This window comes from Camelus bactrianus, chromosome 6 (assembly GCF_048773025.1).
Source record: "Camelus bactrianus isolate YW-2024 breed Bactrian camel chromosome 6, ASM4877302v1, whole genome shotgun sequence".
Taxonomy (NCBI): Eukaryota; Metazoa; Chordata; class Mammalia; order Artiodactyla; family Camelidae; genus Camelus; species Camelus bactrianus.
The window spans coordinates 92,574,808-92,592,754 of NC_133544.1; the positions used below are offsets into that span (position 1 = coordinate 92,574,808).

The 17,947-nt window shown below is 34.1% G+C and overlaps 1 protein-coding gene across 2 annotated transcripts in view; it reads left to right on the forward strand.

The window, feature by feature from the left end:
- Positions 1-17,661, forward strand: part of CLPX (caseinolytic mitochondrial matrix peptidase chaperone subunit X) — a 35,685-nt gene extending 18,024 nt beyond the window's left edge. The window contains exons 5-14 of one of the 2 annotated variants that reach the window (XM_010955356.3): positions 138-297; positions 1,881-1,922; positions 5,128-5,304; positions 5,664-5,828; positions 6,672-6,760; positions 7,718-7,882; positions 10,751-11,050; positions 12,658-12,750; positions 14,578-14,684; positions 15,912-17,661. In XM_010955356.3, the coding sequence (XP_010953658.1) occupies positions 138-297; positions 1,881-1,922; positions 5,128-5,304; positions 5,664-5,828; positions 6,672-6,760; positions 7,718-7,882; positions 10,751-11,050; positions 12,658-12,750; positions 14,578-14,684; positions 15,912-16,002 (1,389 nt within the window). In that variant the 3' untranslated portion in view covers positions 16,003-17,661. The remainder of the gene's footprint in view (positions 1-137; positions 298-1,880; positions 1,923-5,127; positions 5,305-5,663; positions 5,829-6,671; positions 6,761-7,717; positions 7,883-10,750; positions 11,051-12,657; positions 12,751-14,577; positions 14,685-15,911) is intronic. The other variant, XM_074366323.1, reaches the window with a different exon arrangement.
- Positions 17,662-17,947: the final 286 nt, after the last annotated feature.

The window sequence follows — 17,947 nt, forward strand, 5'->3', positions numbered from 1 at the left end:
TCATGCCCCTGGCATTTTGTTTTGATGAGTCTTTGTTCAAATTTTAAACTGTAAGCAAATGAGCTCAGTATATGACTTTTTAATGTGTATTTTTGTGATAGCTCATAGTAAATTATTAATATGTAATCATTTTTCAGATTTATAACTACCTCGACAAGTACGTTGTTGGCCAGTCATTTGCTAAGAAGGTGCTTTCAGTTGCTGTGTACAATCATTATAAAAGAATATATAATAATATCCCAGCTAATTTGAGACAGCAAGCAGAGGTTGAGAAGCAAACATCATTAACTCCTAGAGGTTAGTGTTTTGATAATTGACCAAAATAGAGATTACTGTGCCTAGAGTGCAACTCCTTGCTTTTGTCTTAAAATACTTTTAGTATAGTATAACATTTTTCAAAATGCAGGTCACTTCCCATTAGTGGCTCATGAAATCATTTTGGTATGTTGCCAATAGCATTTTTAAAAGAAAGTAAGTGTCAGTAGAAATTACCAGAGTACTTAAAAACTTGTAGTTAAGTATTGTTTCTTAAAACTTTTGTTTTCAGTTTTATGAGCTTGGGTTCTTAATCACACAGTAAAATGTATCTCTCAACAAGTGTCTTAGTGAAAAATGAAAGTCACTGGGGTACAGATTGAGACATCATTTTTGAATTGTAGACTTCACTACAACTAGCTCCCCATGACTGGATCATTGCAGTGCTCTGTACAACTCTGAGTTCTTCTCTTTTGGGTTCAAGATACAGAATTTAATTTGCTTAAGGCAGAGGTATATGGAGATGATAATTTACAGAACATATCCAGCACTCTTTCCTTTTTGGGCCCTAGCTACAGAGTGCAAGGTTAAGGGCAAATTTGTAAGTGACTCAAAGTATAATTCTTGTTAATGATGGATTCTAACATACCAGTATACTGTGTAATCTCAATGTACCGTGGACAGTAACGTGTGTTATATTAGTATAATTTTATTTTAAAAATGTGAATATTAATCATTTGAAGTGTTTTTGTTTGGTTGGTTTTTTTGGTCAAGGAGCTATGGTTTCTTACTTAGTCCTACATACAGCCTATTGTTTTAAATTCTTTTAGTCATCATTTTACAATTTAAAGCTTTTTTATTGTTTGTGGGGGGAGTAGGTAATTAGGTTTATTTATTTATTTTTAGAGGAGGTACTGGGGATTGAACCCAGGACCTTATGCATGCTAGGCATGCGCTCTATCAGTTGAGCTGTACCCTCCCCCCCATCATTTTACAATTTGAAGGAGTTCTGCTAACTACTTTTCGTATTGAATTACTTTTAGTAGCTACTATATATATAACTAATTGGCTCAATGAAGACACTTGTTCACTGGTTGAACCTACTGCAAAATAGTTACGTAGTAGTATCAGTTACTTTATTTTTAGAAAGTGAAAATCACAATAACTAATGGAAGACTTGGAACCTTCATTTTTCTAAGGTCCAATAGCACTGTTTAGTCATGGAGCAAAATGATTTTTTCTGATTCCTTTAGTCAGCAAATCAATAGTTAGGCTGTTCTAGGTGCTGGAAAGCCAATGGGTATATGGTATTTATAGTATGAAGGATTTAAACTCTTACTGAAGACTTACATTATTGCTACTCTTTTCTTATAAATATCAACTTTGTATTTGACAAGTGTGAATATTAGCGACTGGACAGCCATCATTAAGCATGTTTGGGTTTTTTTAATTTAGAAAAGCGTTAGCAAATAAATTTGTTAATAATGTGAAAAGCTAAAAAAACGTTAATGAACATAGTCTTTAAATATATTTGGAAGAGGGGAAGAAGTGGGATGCTCCTTGTTTGTTCCCCTAAACTAAACAGATATATATTTTCATGTTGCCATTTTCATCCTCTTTCATAGAGTTAGAAATAAGAAGACGAGAGGATGAGTACAGATTTACAAGTAAGTGACCTCTCCTCAGGTCCTCCTCTGTAATCATTCTTCCTTTTGAGATTAACCTCAGTGAAGTATGTCAGCAGTAGTAACAGTAGACATGCATTTGCTTGTGTTTTACCCAAAAAGATACTATATATTATCTAAAGCTATTTATCGGACATGGTATATATAACTTTGGAACAGTTTTGTTCATAGCTAATTTGTGTAGTTTGTAGATGTTGGGTTATTTTAGATATGTGATTTAATCTTTTCTGTTGTGATATTTCTTAAAAGCATAATGTGGAGAGATAAAAAGTATTATATATAGTTTTCCTTTGTAAATATAGATCTGCATATTAATGGGAGTTGTATTTTTAAAAATCCATAGCTTGAGTTTTATATCCTTTTTTTAACCATACAATTAGAGTTGGCCTACTTATAAGTGACAGATTTTGGGAGAGGCAGATTATCTTCCAGCTATTCTTTGCCAGGAACCACACTGTTTATTTTTTGGTGTTTGTGAAACATAGTATATAGACTTGCAAATTCTAAATAAGCCCCAACTCACTGTTGCCAGCCCTAGATTGCCCCATAAACATCAGATGGTCTGATGGAAGTTGTGAAAGGACCTGGGACACTAAGGCTAATGGCCATTATGATATCTTGCACCCATTTCTTTGGAGGTGGATATAGTTGCTACACAGAGGGTAAAGGTTTCAATGGTGTCATAAAAAGATTCACATGGCCTTTTGTATTCCAGTAACTGTAGTAACAAACAAAAGAAGACAATAGATAAGCCAGCATGAACATTTTTCATTTAAAAGTTTGATAATTTTACATTTGCCTTTGAACCAAGTGGTATTATATATCGACTTTTTGAGGTGTCCTGTATATTCAGGGTGAGCCATGAGAACATAACTTGTATACCAGCTCTGGAATGAGATTTATTACATGTAATAAAATGTGCTGTCAATACTATATTCATAAATTTGAGCAGATGGCTAGTGAAACTGCTATGAATTAGTAAAGTCTATAGTGAATATTTTGAAACAAATATCATAAGTGTAGTGATGTTTTTAATGTATGTAGTGATTTAATGTAATTTAAATGTTAGCAAGTAACAGTATTTAAGAACTTAGGTAAAAAGCGAGTTGTAATTATATTATTGATTGACTTGGAAATTAATATTTTGAGAGTTTAAATAGAATTAATTTTCATGTATAGTTTAGTTTTGTCCTATGTGGGATTTTAAGTTCTAAAGTTAGGGCATTAGGCCAAAATCATATATAATCAAAATATTCTTGAAAGTTCCTTTGGAAATCACATGTTAGAGATCAGCGTGTATCTCTTTAACATGTTAAGACTGAGGGTTTTTTCCATTATCATTGGAACATAATGTTTTTCTTAAGTTAAACACTAAATTAAATAGTTGGCTTGTGCTTAAGGGCCATATTATTCAGATAGTTAAACAGTTGGAAAATATTAATTCTAATAGCAGGTGCTTCTAAAGCACTTAGAAAGCTATCTCCCAGGCACTGTTGTAAGTGTTTTACATGTGTACATACTCATTTAATCTTGCCCAAACCTGTGAGATAGAAACTAGTCTTTACATCACCATGTTAACTATAAGAAAACTGAAGCACAGAAATTTAAAGTAGTTTGCCTAGGGCCATATAGCTGATGAGCTCCACCCAGCCAACTGAGCTAGCCTACTTGCTCATGGTCCTTCTCATTATAGAGAACTGCTTATGCGGTGAGAGAGATGCAAGAACAGAGACAACTCAAAGAACAGGAAGTTTATCTCAAGTTTATCCTGAGGCATATTTTCATAAAATGGAATGGAATACATCATTTGTTTTGTATTCTTTTAATTGTTCCTCTTTATTAAACTTAAATCATAGAGTAAGTTAAATATGTGTCTCATGTGATTGCATTGTAGTTAATATGCTTCTTGCAATTTTGTTCAAGTTATTCACCTAAATCATTTTTTCCCCATTGGGTAGACCTACACTTGAGCCAAGCACCTTTTATATTGTCACAATTCCTAACTAGATTTTGCTGAAATTTAAATTTTGTGTGTGTGCATGTGTATGTGCTAGAGACAACTAGCTAACTGAACTCATATAGAAGACTGCATTTTTTGCCTCATGTGGATTATAATGAGACATAGCATTTATTAGAAACAACCTAAAAATAAACCCAGAAAATACAAGCAACTATGTTATAAGCACAGATACCTTAAATGCTGAGAGCCAGAAGCAGTATCTATTTGAAAATTTGACTAATTGAAAAGACTATTGGGATTCTTTCCTTCAGCCAAGAGAGGGAATAAGATTTTTTTTAAGGGACCCAACTGATAAAATGTTAGTTCATGAGCAATGTCAATCCCATCTAGTTAAGATTATGTCTCCAATAAAGGGACTAGAAAGATCCAGTTGAGATTCTGTAAAATCAGAAATTCAGACAGGGCCAGGGATAGTGACTCTTTGCATAGTTGGTTTCTCTGGTAGACCCACAGGATCATTTTTAGATGTGGAGGAGACTGTAGAGGTCATATGTCTCAGTATTTTCACTTTATAGGTAAGGAACCAGGCCCAGTAAAGCTAAGTGACTTGCCATGGTCTTACAACACAATGATAGAACCGAGAGTAGAACCCAAGTTCCCTATTTTTCAGGTCAGTGTTTTCCCCTTTCTCTACAGCCCTGATTCTTTTCCTTTGTACTGAAAAAAATAATACACCTTTGTTTGTCTTTCAAAGTGTCTCCAAATCAATTGTGTTTTGTTTTTACACTTTACAAAGATGTGTTTGAAATTGATAGGATGGGTATTATTGCCATCTTATGGATTAGGACACAGAAACACCAAGTTTATATGACTTGCTCAAGATTATAGCTAGCTATTTAGAGACAAAGACCAAAGCTAAAGCTTCCTGACTCGTAGCACTGTTCTATTATACTGCCTTCTTTTGAGTGAAAGGGCATTCTTCATACAGGTTTGTATAAATAAGGAGGGTAAAAAGAATGCATTTCTTTGCTTGGGATTCCCTGAATAATCATTATGTATTGTACATTTGTCACTAGATAAGTTGAGGTTTTCTTCCTTTTTAGGTAAGAAAGACAGTATTTAAATTTTTTCTCAATAAGTGGTTTGAGATGTAGGGTTTATTGGGCATTTTTTCAAATGAAGCTCTGGTAAATTCCTTTGGCTTTTTTTTTTTTTTTTTTTTTTCAGAATTGCTTCAGATTGCTGGAATTAGCCCACATGGTAATGCTTTAGGAGCATCAATGCAGCAACAGGTAAATCAACAAATACCTCAGGAAAAACGAGGAGGTGAAGTATTAGATTCTTCCCACGATGACATAAAACTTGAAAAGAGCAATATTTTGCTGCTTGGACCAACTGGGTCAGGTAAATAACTTCCTGGGAAAATTTACTACTCATTTAAAACATAGGATATAAATAATTTTGTAACCTGTGTCTTGTGATTGGGGGGGTTCTGGCTTCTAAGAAGAAAATCTAAGACCAATCTTATAGATACATTACCAGAATGTATACAAGGCTTCAGGCTGAACTTGAGACATTGGTATTGCCCTTTAGACCTTGACAGGAATAATAAAAATAATGTACCATTAGATCTAAATAATGGTATGGAAAAGATGTAACCATAATTTTTTTATTACATACTATTCAGATTTATTTTGCATTTCTGTAGAGAAATCGTACATCAATATTTTTAGTAAAGTTTCGGTTACTGGTTCTACTTGTAGGTAAAACTCTGCTGGCACAAACTCTAGCTAAATGCCTTGATGTCCCTTTCGCTATCTGTGACTGTACGACTTTGACTCAGGCTGGATATGTAGGTGAAGATATTGAATCTGTGATTGCCAAACTGCTCCAGGATGCCAACTATAATGTAGAAAAAGCACAACAAGGTATGTTTTCAGCACAGCTTGTCTGTCCACAGATGTAGTCCCCAAATGTAGGGAAGCAGTCTAGTAGTAAGAGATAATATAATTCTTAATTTTGAGTCAAAGAGTAAAATTCTATAATTACATAAAAGTAGCTGTGTTAAACATTTTCTAGCATACTGAATAAGGGCCACAAAACTTGCTTTGCCTTATTGATAAGATGGCTAGTAGGGTGAAAATAGGCCAGATTACTATTCTGTTAGATTTTTAATACTATCATTGTTTTTCCTGTTCTGATTCTCCTCCAGACTCCTAATGCTGGTGTTGGGATGGGGAGGGGATAAGGCAAGAGAGTACCAGATGAATATAGAAACAGATGAGCCTGTTGACCTGCAGGATGTCATAGATGCTACATTTCTCCTTTCCCCATCTCTTATCTGTCCTTGTTTTCGTGAAGAACTTGACAGCCTCCTCTCTAGCTTCCTTTAAGACAAGGATGTAGATGGGAGAGAGTAAGCTAAAGTTTTGCTAGCACAGGCACTGTATCTACCTCCTGTTTTCACTCTATAGCTCTATCTCAGCTTCCTAGAATAAGGAACCTCAAAACATTAGTGAGGTAGATAACTGTGGTCATACCCATAGTTCGTTATCATACCCAAATGATATTCTGTGGAGTAAATTATAAAACATTTGTACAAAATGACGAGTGGAAAAAGTAGCAGTATATTTTTATAATATTAAGCCATTGCATATGTTAAATGTGAAAGATTGAATAACCTTGCTCTCTAGCTACCTAGTCTTTTAAAGCTGAGATTGTCTTGTGTATATCTTTTTCATGTTATAAATAGAATCCTCCTTAAATTATAGGAATTGTCTTTCTGGATGAAGTAGATAAAATTGGCAGTGTGCCAGGCATTCATCAGTTACGGGATGTAGGTGGAGAAGGCGTTCAGCAAGTAAGCAGTTGAATATTTTGTTCAAGCCCACTAAAAGGAAGGGAATACATCAACCTCCCAAATATTGTACGTTTGGTTTCACATTCAATTAGATTGTTTTGTTTATTTCTCCCACCCCAAAACTCCACATACCATTTAGTTCAGCTAAGAGAAAGCTGTTGGTGATTTTAAATACCAAATTTCCTTTGTTAAGAAATTAAAAAGTCTTTAAAGAACAGAAAAAAAATTGAAGTTTAGTTTTTGTTGGTTTTATTCCTCAAAGGCCCAATTAAACATTTCTAGAGGACTCTTAAAGTTCTGGTTCCAACTATACATAAATGAACTACGTACAAGTATCTTACTGTATGCGCTTAGTTAGAAGGTAAAATAGTGTTTTATTCCTTGTAGAGTCATAAGTCATAATGATCTTTGGTCAACCTGACCTTTTACTGGTAACTAATTATGACATAAACTGCAGGGTAAGGAAAATTGCTTTTAATTTTTTTGACCAGAGAGAGGTGCAATCACACTTATAAAATATGCTGCATAATTCCTCATAAAGGCATCTCAATAAAAGTATTCTCAAAGTTTAACACTAGGAGTAGAACAGAATTTTAATTTACATGAAATACAAATCTTCAAATATTTTCAAATTCTGAATGTTCCCACCATGGTTGGGTAACATCTTACAGAGTCATATTTCTCTTTATGTCAGAATTATGTCCTTACCATCAAAAACAACCTCTCAGGTTAATGGTAACAGTTTCCTGAATACATAAGGAGTCCAGTAACTATTCCAAATAAGTTTATGAATTATCGATGTGATTTGCACTTTAGTTGTGGAAATGTGGGAGGTTTCTTCATTTATGCTCATTGACCATAACCACATATTATTTTCCCCATTGAGTCCCGTAATCTTAAGTATAATAAATAATACACTTACATGATTATTCCATAAATCATTCATTTTTTATTTAGGGCTTATTAAAACTACTAGAAGGCACGATAGTCAATGTTCCAGAAAAGAATTCCCGTAAGCTACGTGGAGAAACAGTACAAGTTGATACAACAAACATCCTGTTTGTTGCATCTGGTGCCTTCAATGGTTTGGACAGAATCATCAGCAGGAGAAAAAATGAAAAGGTAAGTTTTTCTGAGAGGTTACTAGTAGAGAGAGCATTTTTAGTTACAGAAGATGGACCCTCAGTTTCTAACCTCATATCTGCTGGCCGCCAGCGGTGGATTTTTAAGAGTTAGGTTTTCTTAGATTATACCAGAAATATATTCCTAGTTATTTTTTAAAATCTCGGAGTAGTAAATTGGAAAATTTCTAAATATCATCTGTATATGAGCATTTTTAAAATATAACTTGACGATTTTGATTTTATATTTCACTTAAGGGATTCTTCTGTTATTTGAGGTAGCTGCTGAATCAGTAAAATATATATTCATTCATTTCTCTTGCCCAATTCACTGGAGCCCAGTAAAGAGCTTGTCTCCATTGCCCCATCCTTAGAGTCAATTGTAGATCACTGCTCACTTTCACAGATGGAGGAAAGCCCAAGGGTGTATATAAATAGAGAAATTATGCTAGCAAGCCTGCTTGTAACCCCTCAAGCTGAGTTGTGATCTCATCTAGTTTTACAGATGTTTCTTAAACATTCTTCTAAGCCTTGATTTTAACTATTTTAACTGGAACTTATTTCTTCATATCCTCAAGGTCTATGCCCAGTAGCTATTTGTTGGTACATTTGATTGATTACAATAAAATGTAATGCCAACATAGTTCTTGCCCCCAAAGTGCCTATTTTCCATGTTTTTCTGTTTTACGTAATAGCTAGCCACAAATGATCTCTTTTATATATTATTTTCTATTTAAATGAATATATCATGGATCCACTTTTTTCTGTATTGCTTGCTTTAAGTCTCGTTGGCCTTGCATGCACTAGTTTAAGTAGCAGTAATAGTTAAAAAAAAAAAAAAAAACAGCGCTGCTAATGGGAGGGTTGCCTGTGGTAATTCTTCTGCGTAACCCAGATGAGAAAACTCTTGTACAAGTACTGAGCCATGTAGTGCTCTTATTCCTCAGTGCCTGGCCTTACTCAGTGTGGATAAGGTTAGATTTTAATTTTTCATAGTAGTTAATTTATGTTTTTCTTGCTTTTGAAATTCTGCATAAACTAGCCTAACAAATTAGAAAGAAGAAATTATTTCTTTGCATGTGTGCACGTGAGAGAGATGAGGGGAAGAGAAAGAGAAACAACTTAATATTTGAAATTTGCAACCAAATGCAGGGACCATGTTCTGATATTTATTTATAATTCATACTTCCAAAAAGAATTTGAAGCTAGAAACTTGTAGAAAAGAACAATTAAAAGTAATGTTAGAAAAGAGATCAGAAACATATAGAAGGAAGGTTTAGGTCATAGTTTCAACTTAATGGAAATTGTCACTCCATTTAGCTTCAAACTTCTTAATGGAAAATAGGGAGAAATAGTGAGCTGGTTTTTATTGCCTGAAAGAGGAAGGGTATTATGTCTTTATGAGACATAAAGATTTAAAAACAGTTTGTCACATAGATTTTTATGAAAAGAAAATAGAAACATAAGAGAGTCTTCAGCAGTGATTTTATAAAGGATTAAACACATCCATTTGGCTGTTGTTTTTATCAAACCTTGTTGAAAACCAGGGGTACAATATTAAGTAATATATTCTAACCATATCAAACTGCTTGCAGTCCTAAGTTTTATTCCTATTGCCTTTGCTCATGCCCCTCCCTGCCTCAGTCTGGTTGGCAAACACTTGTTTATCTTCTAAGGCTCAGTCTGTTAAAAAAAAATTAGGCGACTCCTCTGTGAAGGCTTTCTTGATCACCTCCTACCCTCCCTCCCTAGTATGTGCCTGTTTTCCTCCTTTCCACTGCCAGGGTTTCCTGCACAGTTGTCCTTCATTACACCTATGATACTTTAATATCCTCGTGTGTTCTCACTGTAAATAAGCCCCGTTAAGGTAAGGGCTGTCTTCAGGTCTGTATCCTCAGTGTTTTACAATAATGGTTAATAAATGTTTATATATATATGTGTGTGTGTGTGTGCGCGCATATATGTTTGTATTACCATATGTGCTTACATGTGTATACAGTAAATGCTTAATAAGTATTTATTGAATGAAAGGTATTTTGTTTTCTGATACACTAACTGTCCGCATACAAAGCTTAGAGACTCAGGAATGGATTTTTAACTTAGGCTGTTTTTTCACATACCATGTAACTTTTCTTGTACTTTTGACAAGCTGTATGACATATCAAAATTAAACTTTCTGACAGTTGTCTGGAGTATGGTTCTTTTATATTGACTGAAGCAAGATCCATACACCTTGGATACCCAACCTTTTACAGCCAAGTTACCATTTTTGTTTTGTATAATCTTTAAATGTTGTTCTTTATAAAATCTAAATTATTCTAACTCATAGGGTAATGTATATAACCCCAAATCATGATTTTAATAGAATGCTTAGCAATGACTTAAGACATTTGTCGGTAATTTCCTTATAAGGCTGCTTATTCCATAGACCCTACTCCTGTTTAGAGTATTATAAAATTGACTCTGGTTATAAAAAAATTATAGCCTCCATTTTCACAGTTCTTACACATTTTGGAAACCACACTAGTCTAGAGGTCTTAAAAATCCTGCAACATTATTATCTGAGTTTAAGGGACTTCCCTTCACAGTTCTTACTTACCTACTTTTACTAGAATTCAGTCTTTGAAAATTGGTTAGGTTTTGAATTCTGAAGGCAGATAGACCTGAGTTCGAATTCTGGCTTTACCACTTAGAGCAGCAACAGCTTAGTCAAGGTACTCAGCCCCTCTAAGCCTGTTTTCTTCATTGTAAAATATGAATGATAGTAGACCTTCTTCAGTGGCAAAGATCATATGAGATATGCATGCAAAATGCTTAGCATGATGCAGCTTCATTCTGCTGTTTGTAATATCTGTCTTTTCTTTGGCAGTATCTTGGATTTGGAACACCATCTAATCTGGGAAAAGGTAGAAGGGCAGCAGCTGCTGCAGACCTTGCCAACCGAAGTGGAGAATCAAATACTCACCAAGACATTGAAGAAAAAGACCGTTTATTACGTCATGTAGAAGCCAGAGATCTCATTGAATTTGGCATGATTCCTGAGTTTGTGGGACGGTTGCCTGTGGTAGTTCCTTTGCATAGCCTAGACGAGAAGACACTTGTGCAAATACTAACTGAGCCACGTAATGCTGTTATCCCTCAGTACCAGGCCTTATTCAGCATGGATAAGGTTAGATTTTTATTTTTTATGATTTATGAGGTTTTTTGCTATTTTGAAACTCTGTATGTATCAGCCTAACAAGTTAAAAAGCAGTACTCCGCATCTGGAATACCAGCCTATTCTTCACTAGATACGGATCTGTTCATCTAGGAATCACAGAAGGCACATTGTGTTATATTAGACACTTAACAGTTAGCTGTATTTTTTTCTTCATTAAAACTGACATTGTAGCTTTTAAAACCCAAGGGTATATATAAATGAGAGAGAAATTATGCTAGCAGCCTGCCTGTAACCCCTCTAGCCAGGCACACAGGATTGTCTTTTTAGCCTTGATATTCTAAATGCTTCCATTGTGACATACTTTGTATACTTTTTTCTAAAGTTAGCTCTCACACCTACTTCTCTGCAGCCAGACCTGGAGATCACTTTAACCCACACAACCAATCAGATAGCAGATGTTTTGGGTTTTATGAACTTAGTGTCTTGAAATACCAGTCTCTCTGTGGCCACTGTCCCTACCTCAAGGCAAGCCCATTTATAATTCTTCACGTTTACCTGTGCCTTTACTTCCTACTTGATCTCCCTATCTCAAGTCTGTCTCTGACCACTGCCACCAAAATATCATTGTCTTCCATTTCCAGAATGGATCTTTTTAAAATTATTAGACACAGTGCCCAGCAAGTAGATATTAAGTTCTTAATAAATATTTATTGAGTGAATAAACACAAAGCTAATTATTTTACTCCCCTCCTTAAAATCCTCCAGTGGGCCCCTAGCCTTATTTAGGTGCCCCCACTCTAATGCTCTCTTAGCACTGTGTGCAAACACTATGCTGTAAATGCTGTTTTGTTAATTTGTCACCACCCAATAGACTTCAGATTCTTGAGGGCAAAGGTGATGTCTGATTCATCATTTAGTCTCTAATATATAAACACATAGAGGTTCAATAAATGTTGAACGAAGTCCTAGAAAATACGTGTTAATCTAGAAAACCTCTTTAGAGACTGAGGACAAACTTGTGATTCATACTGATACCTTCTCATAGGTTAACTGTTACAAATGCTTTCTGAAGGCAAGGTTCTAAAGCACCATGAGAGATAATTACCTCACTTAAATTTTACATTTTCTGCAGGTGGAAATTAATAACCAAAAGTTTAATACCAAGATCTTGTGAAGTCTAATGTTCCAAAGTATTTTGTTTTTTGGGGGGGGTGGTTGGTGTATTAAATTCTCAGTAATTTTTAAAATCTGGTAATTTAGAGAGGCTTGTCTAAAGTTTTATCTTTGTTCCATAGGATGAGTTGGTAACGCTCTTTAAAATGAATGTTTTCCAGAAAGAAAGTGATAACCTAAAAATGCCTCAGTCTGAAAAGGAATAGTGTCAATCAGAACATGAAGATTCTGACCCCATGTTTCTAAGTATTAGTGAATCAGTGTACTTAACTCTCTGAAACTTATATCTTTATCTGTAAAGTCAGGGCATTGGTCTCTTTTTGTTCTAAAAAGACCAGTAATAGTGGTAGGTAGTAATTGTTAATAGATCAAATGCTGTATGGTTATATTACAAAAGTAAGATTAAGTATTATCTGAGCTATTTCTTTTGAATATATTTGTAGTGTGAACTGAATGTTACTGAAGATGCTTTGAAAGCTATAGCCAGACTGGCACTAGAACGAAAAACAGGTGCACGAGGCCTTCGGTCCATAATGGTAAGTTGGCATTAGTATACAAAAAACTAGATTATTTCTTGGTCTGAATTTCAAGAATATTAAACTTACATGTCTTTTGTTTGGAAATACATGCAGAGAATTAGCCTAACATTTTTTTGTGATTTTGTTTTTTTGTTTGTTTTGGTCGCAGTAGATTATATTTTTCTTCTTTCTAAAAACTAACTTTAAAGGTGTTCGTAACAGAGGACATACACATAATATAATTAAAGAAATAGAGGAAATCAGGATTGTGGGAAGGAGAATTTCAGAAAAGTCCGCATAGGCCTTTTGACTAAGCCCCAGAGCACCTTCTCAGACTCATTGAAATCTTTTTTTTTTTAATTCTTAATTTTAATGAAATGTAGTCAGTTTACAATGTTAGTTTCAAGTGTACAGCAAAGCAATTCAGTTATACATATACATACATATATATGTGTGTGTGTGTGTGTATATTTAGATTCTTTTCTGTTATAGCTCTTACATTATAAGAAATTGTATATCATTCCCTGTGCTATACAGTAGGTCCTTGTTGTTTATCTGTTTTATGTAATAGTAATATCTGTTAATCCCAAACTCCTAATTCATCCCTTCCCTCCCTTTCCCCACTGGTAACTACAGTTTGTTTTCTGTGTCTGTGAGACTAACTGAGATCTTAATTCTTGTTTGTTTGAAAATAAATTGTAGATACCATGACATTTTACCCCTGAATTGTTCAGTATGGTATGAACTCACTTTTAATTTTGTTACAAATCCTAGAGACCAGCCTACTTTCAGCCACCACCCACTCTCTTAGCGTTCTCTCCCTGCCTATAGCTATGGCTGTACAGTGGGTTACCATTTCCCTACATGCTCCCCAAACAAACAAACACATGTTCCTGTTCTCTTTTAAGGATTTCACTGCTGAATATTACCTCTCTCATAAAAAGTAGGACTTTCTGATTAGATCTACACATTCATCACAGACAGTTTGAGATTATAGTCTCTCTTTTTTTGTGTGTTTTGTTATTTTTTAAATTAATTCTTAAAAATTGAAGTGTAATTGATGTTCAGTGTTGTGTTAGTTTCAGGTGTACAGCAGAGTGATTCAGTTATACATATCTATTCTTTTTCAGATTCTTTTCCATTGTAGGTTATTACAGGGTTTTATAGTTCCCTGTGCTCTGCAGTAGGTCCTTGTTGTTGAGATTATATTCTTTAATGAAGGTCTGGACTTCAGGTGTTAATGACAGATTTATAAACATGCAAACTAGAAGAATAAATAATATAGTGGATATTTTTTTCCAGCAAATTTGGTGTACTCAACCAGTATTTTCCTTAAGATGGAATATAATCCAGCCCCTACTCGTAGGCAAAACTAGTTTTCTTTAGTAAATAACTTTAGATCTACTGCAGCACTTGAGACAAATACTGTTTGAAGTCATAGCTTGGTAGAGATGATTTAGGATTAAATCATTTCCAAATTAAGGATAGTAATCCTCCTTAATTGGTCCTCCTTTGGTCATAGCGTATATCAGATGCTTCTGAGTAATATCTGAGTCTCATACAAAATGAAAGTAGTCTTTTTGTATGTGCATAGTGACCCACGTAGGCAGAACTACAAATAGCCTTCCCTTATAGAGTCATTTCTCTCTGAATTTAGTTAGAAGCTATTTTAATATGAAGAATATGAAAGCTTTTACATTGACTTTTTCAACATTCAGTTCCTGGTGCATAATAGGGACTCAGTAATACTTGCTGAGTTAATGAATTTGATTGATAACCTGTAGAATACAAGTACTGTGTATGTAACCTCAGTTTCCCATGTAACTCATTACTTTATCATTTTAGGAAAAGCTGTTACTAGAACCAATGTTCGAAGTCCCTAATTCTGATATAGTATGTGTGGAAGTTGACAAGGAAGTAGTAGAAGGAAAGAAGGAACCAGGATACATCCGGTAAAGTGTATTGTCAAACTAGAACAGATGTAAAACTTAAAATCCGCTCTTTATTGCTACAGTCTATTGGTTGTCATAAAATTCATAAAGGAAGCAATTATCTCAAATTTTCTGTACAAAATTTTTTAATTTTGCTTATAAAATAATATTTTGAATCTTTCTGAAAATTGATCTTCAAAATTAGCCTCCACTTTTTTCTCTTAAGGATGAAGTATCAAAAAAGACATAAAAGTAATCCAAATGAAGAGATTCTAATGAACCTTCCTGCTAATTTTGTAATTTGTGAATGACTTGTTTCATGTCTTTCATAAGACCAAAACTTTGTTGACAGAATTTGTCATATCTTATCAGTTGACAAATTTGACGTATCTTTGATTGCTTTATATAACTATTCTAGGGGTCAGCAGGCTTTCCTGTACAGGGCTAAATACTTCAGGGCCATACAATCCTTATTGTAGCTACTCAGCAGTGTCCTCATAGCTTGATAGCAGCCAGACAATCCATAAATGAATGAGCATGTCTGTGTTCAAATAAATCTTAATTTACAAAAACAGATGATAGGCTTTGTTTGGCCTGCAGGTTGTAGTTTAGTGACTGCAATCTATTCAGTAAATATTTATTAAACAGGGCTTGACTTTAATGTTACCTACACAAAAATTAGGTTTCTATCACAAAGTGCATTATGTTTTGTTTATCTTCTAAGATAACTTATGAGATGACTGGTTTTGAACAACGTTGCTTATTCAAAGAGACATAATCTTTTACTGTTGTTTGATACTAATAGAAAGGAATTGTGATGGTTTGACCATAATTTTCACTAATTTGAGTCATATTGGTTTGGTCAGAAGCTTTCAACTTCTTTGCCATTGATAGATGCTAAATGTTAAAGATTTGGGTTGAAATAATAGATTCTACTTTTTTGGTGAAGAAATGGATTTATTTTTAAGCCTTCATAATGGTAGCCTCGTTGTTGATTTATTTCAGTAAAACTTTTATTAGGGAAAATGTTAGAAAAATTACTTGCAACTTTTGGTTGTGTGCTCTAAATGTCTCCTGTATGTTATCAGTAAGCAATCTTAATGTTAAAGGTGCTCTTAATATTTTCTTTCTTTGGGTAGCTTGTGGATTAATTTATTATTTTGTTATTAATTTGTTATTTATTTTTTGAGAAGTTGTGTTTACCCATAGTTCTTTTTTTTAAAAAAAACGCATGGCTTTTCATTATAGGGCTCCAACAAAAGAATCCTCTGAAGAAGAGTATGACTCTGGAGTTGAAGAAGAAGGGTGGCCTCGCCAAGCAGATGCTGCAAATAGCTAAACTATCAGACTTCTGTCCTGTATATAAAGTTTTCCTTCTTTTGTTTAGGATCGTAACTGTCTCAGCAGTCTGACATTAAAAACATTGGATCTGTCTTGGATATCACACATGGTCAGAAGCTTTTAGGATAAAATTCAGATCATGTATATTATGTAACATCACATTGATTTATACAGAGGACATTACGTGGACTTTAATGACACAGTGTTCAGAGATAAAATGTACATTATTTTCGTTCGGTTTTTTAAAAATATGCTTTAACAAAATTCTTAGGAGTTCTTTTAAGCAATGCAGATGTTGCAGTAACTGTGGATTTTACAATAATGTTACTCTACAAATGGGAAAATAAATTCTTTAAAATTGAAGATTGAGATTCAATTCTTTAGTTTAATCTTCTCTACCCATACTTGTTTCCTGAAAATATTTGAATTTTATTCATCTTAAAAATTAGAACAAGTAGTTTCCAAGTAGTCAGAAATTTCATGGAAAAAGTACCCTGAAGAACCGTGTTTTGATGACTTGTTTAGTTGTATACTTACACATGACACTAACTTCCCAATTGGTACTATAAAAAGGCCATTCTCTTACTGACTTGTCTGATTTATTTGCCATTTTTGATCCATTTTCGTACCATAAGTGAGCAGATGGAACTGAAGTCTGCCTTAAATCTTCAGAGAAAGACTACATCTAATTCTAAATGTAGCTAGCATGCAGCATCAGTCATAGTGACAGCCATGTGCTGAGGTAAATAAAACATCCCAATGTTGTACACTTCCCAAAGTACCTAGCTAGTTTTCTGTTTTGTTTTTTTTGCTGGATATTTGTCCAATTCTTTGGCTTCATAGAACGTTAGAAAATCTATGCTTTGCTATCAGCAGAAGTGAAGTGTTCATACTAAAATATAAGTTATTAACTTTGATTATATAACAGAACTAAACAGTGGGGGAAATTTGGGGGCTTAACGATGAAAATTATTTTATTTGATTCCATGTATATTAAAATATTTAGGTACCTTTTAAGTTTTTTTTCTTTCCTTCTGTGTTGATGGAAGTTTCTGTACTATTCATTCAGTTCAGCCTCATTTGAAATTGTTTAAATGAGAGTACATTTAAATACTTGTTTTCAATTTTTGGCTTATAAACGCTTGAGTTTTCCTTTTAGCCCCTTTTTCCTAGGAAAAGAACCTTAAGCTATTAGCAAATTCTAAATCTTGTTGATGAAGAGTTGGACTTTCTGTGAAGTAATAAGAGACATAAGGTAACTACTTATGGCTGGGGTAGGACCAGAAATGCACTTTTGCAAAGTGTTTAAGCCTGGTTGCTCTAGTATGGAACAGAAACAGGTATCCTTCTTGGTCGCCCTAGCAATGGTTAAAATTCTCCTTAGGAAGTCTTTCATATTATAACTGTTCACTGTCTTTTTCTTACAGCCTCATGTTCCTTTTTGTAGAGTGAAAATTGGAGTAGCAACTAAATATATTAAGGGTACTTGTCCTGAAATAGACTGGGAGACATTTTAGTCACAACAAGTTACATTTGGTTTTGGAAGTTGTTAACAAAGCATAATCGATGTTTTTAAATTAAACACAACTGAGTATAACTACGATTTGTATCTTGAAACTTGTTTTGGCATTTGAATAAAACAAAAGGATTAAACGAAGGCCATTGTAGTGGTGTATCCATAATAACAGTACCATTTTTAAAAGGATGCAGATATCTGAGCTGCTTTAGTCTAGTGATTGGTTGATCCTTGACACTTTTATATTCCTCTAATAAATTCTAGTTGTAGATTCCACAGACAAAATGTCTGTTATTAAGGTTTATGTTAAACATTGATTGAAAACCCTTACTGAAATATCCTACATGGGCCCCACACTAGTAAGCTTTCCAAGAAGCACAGTAGTCTAGTAGAGGAAGCAAACACAAACATCAGTACATTATAACAA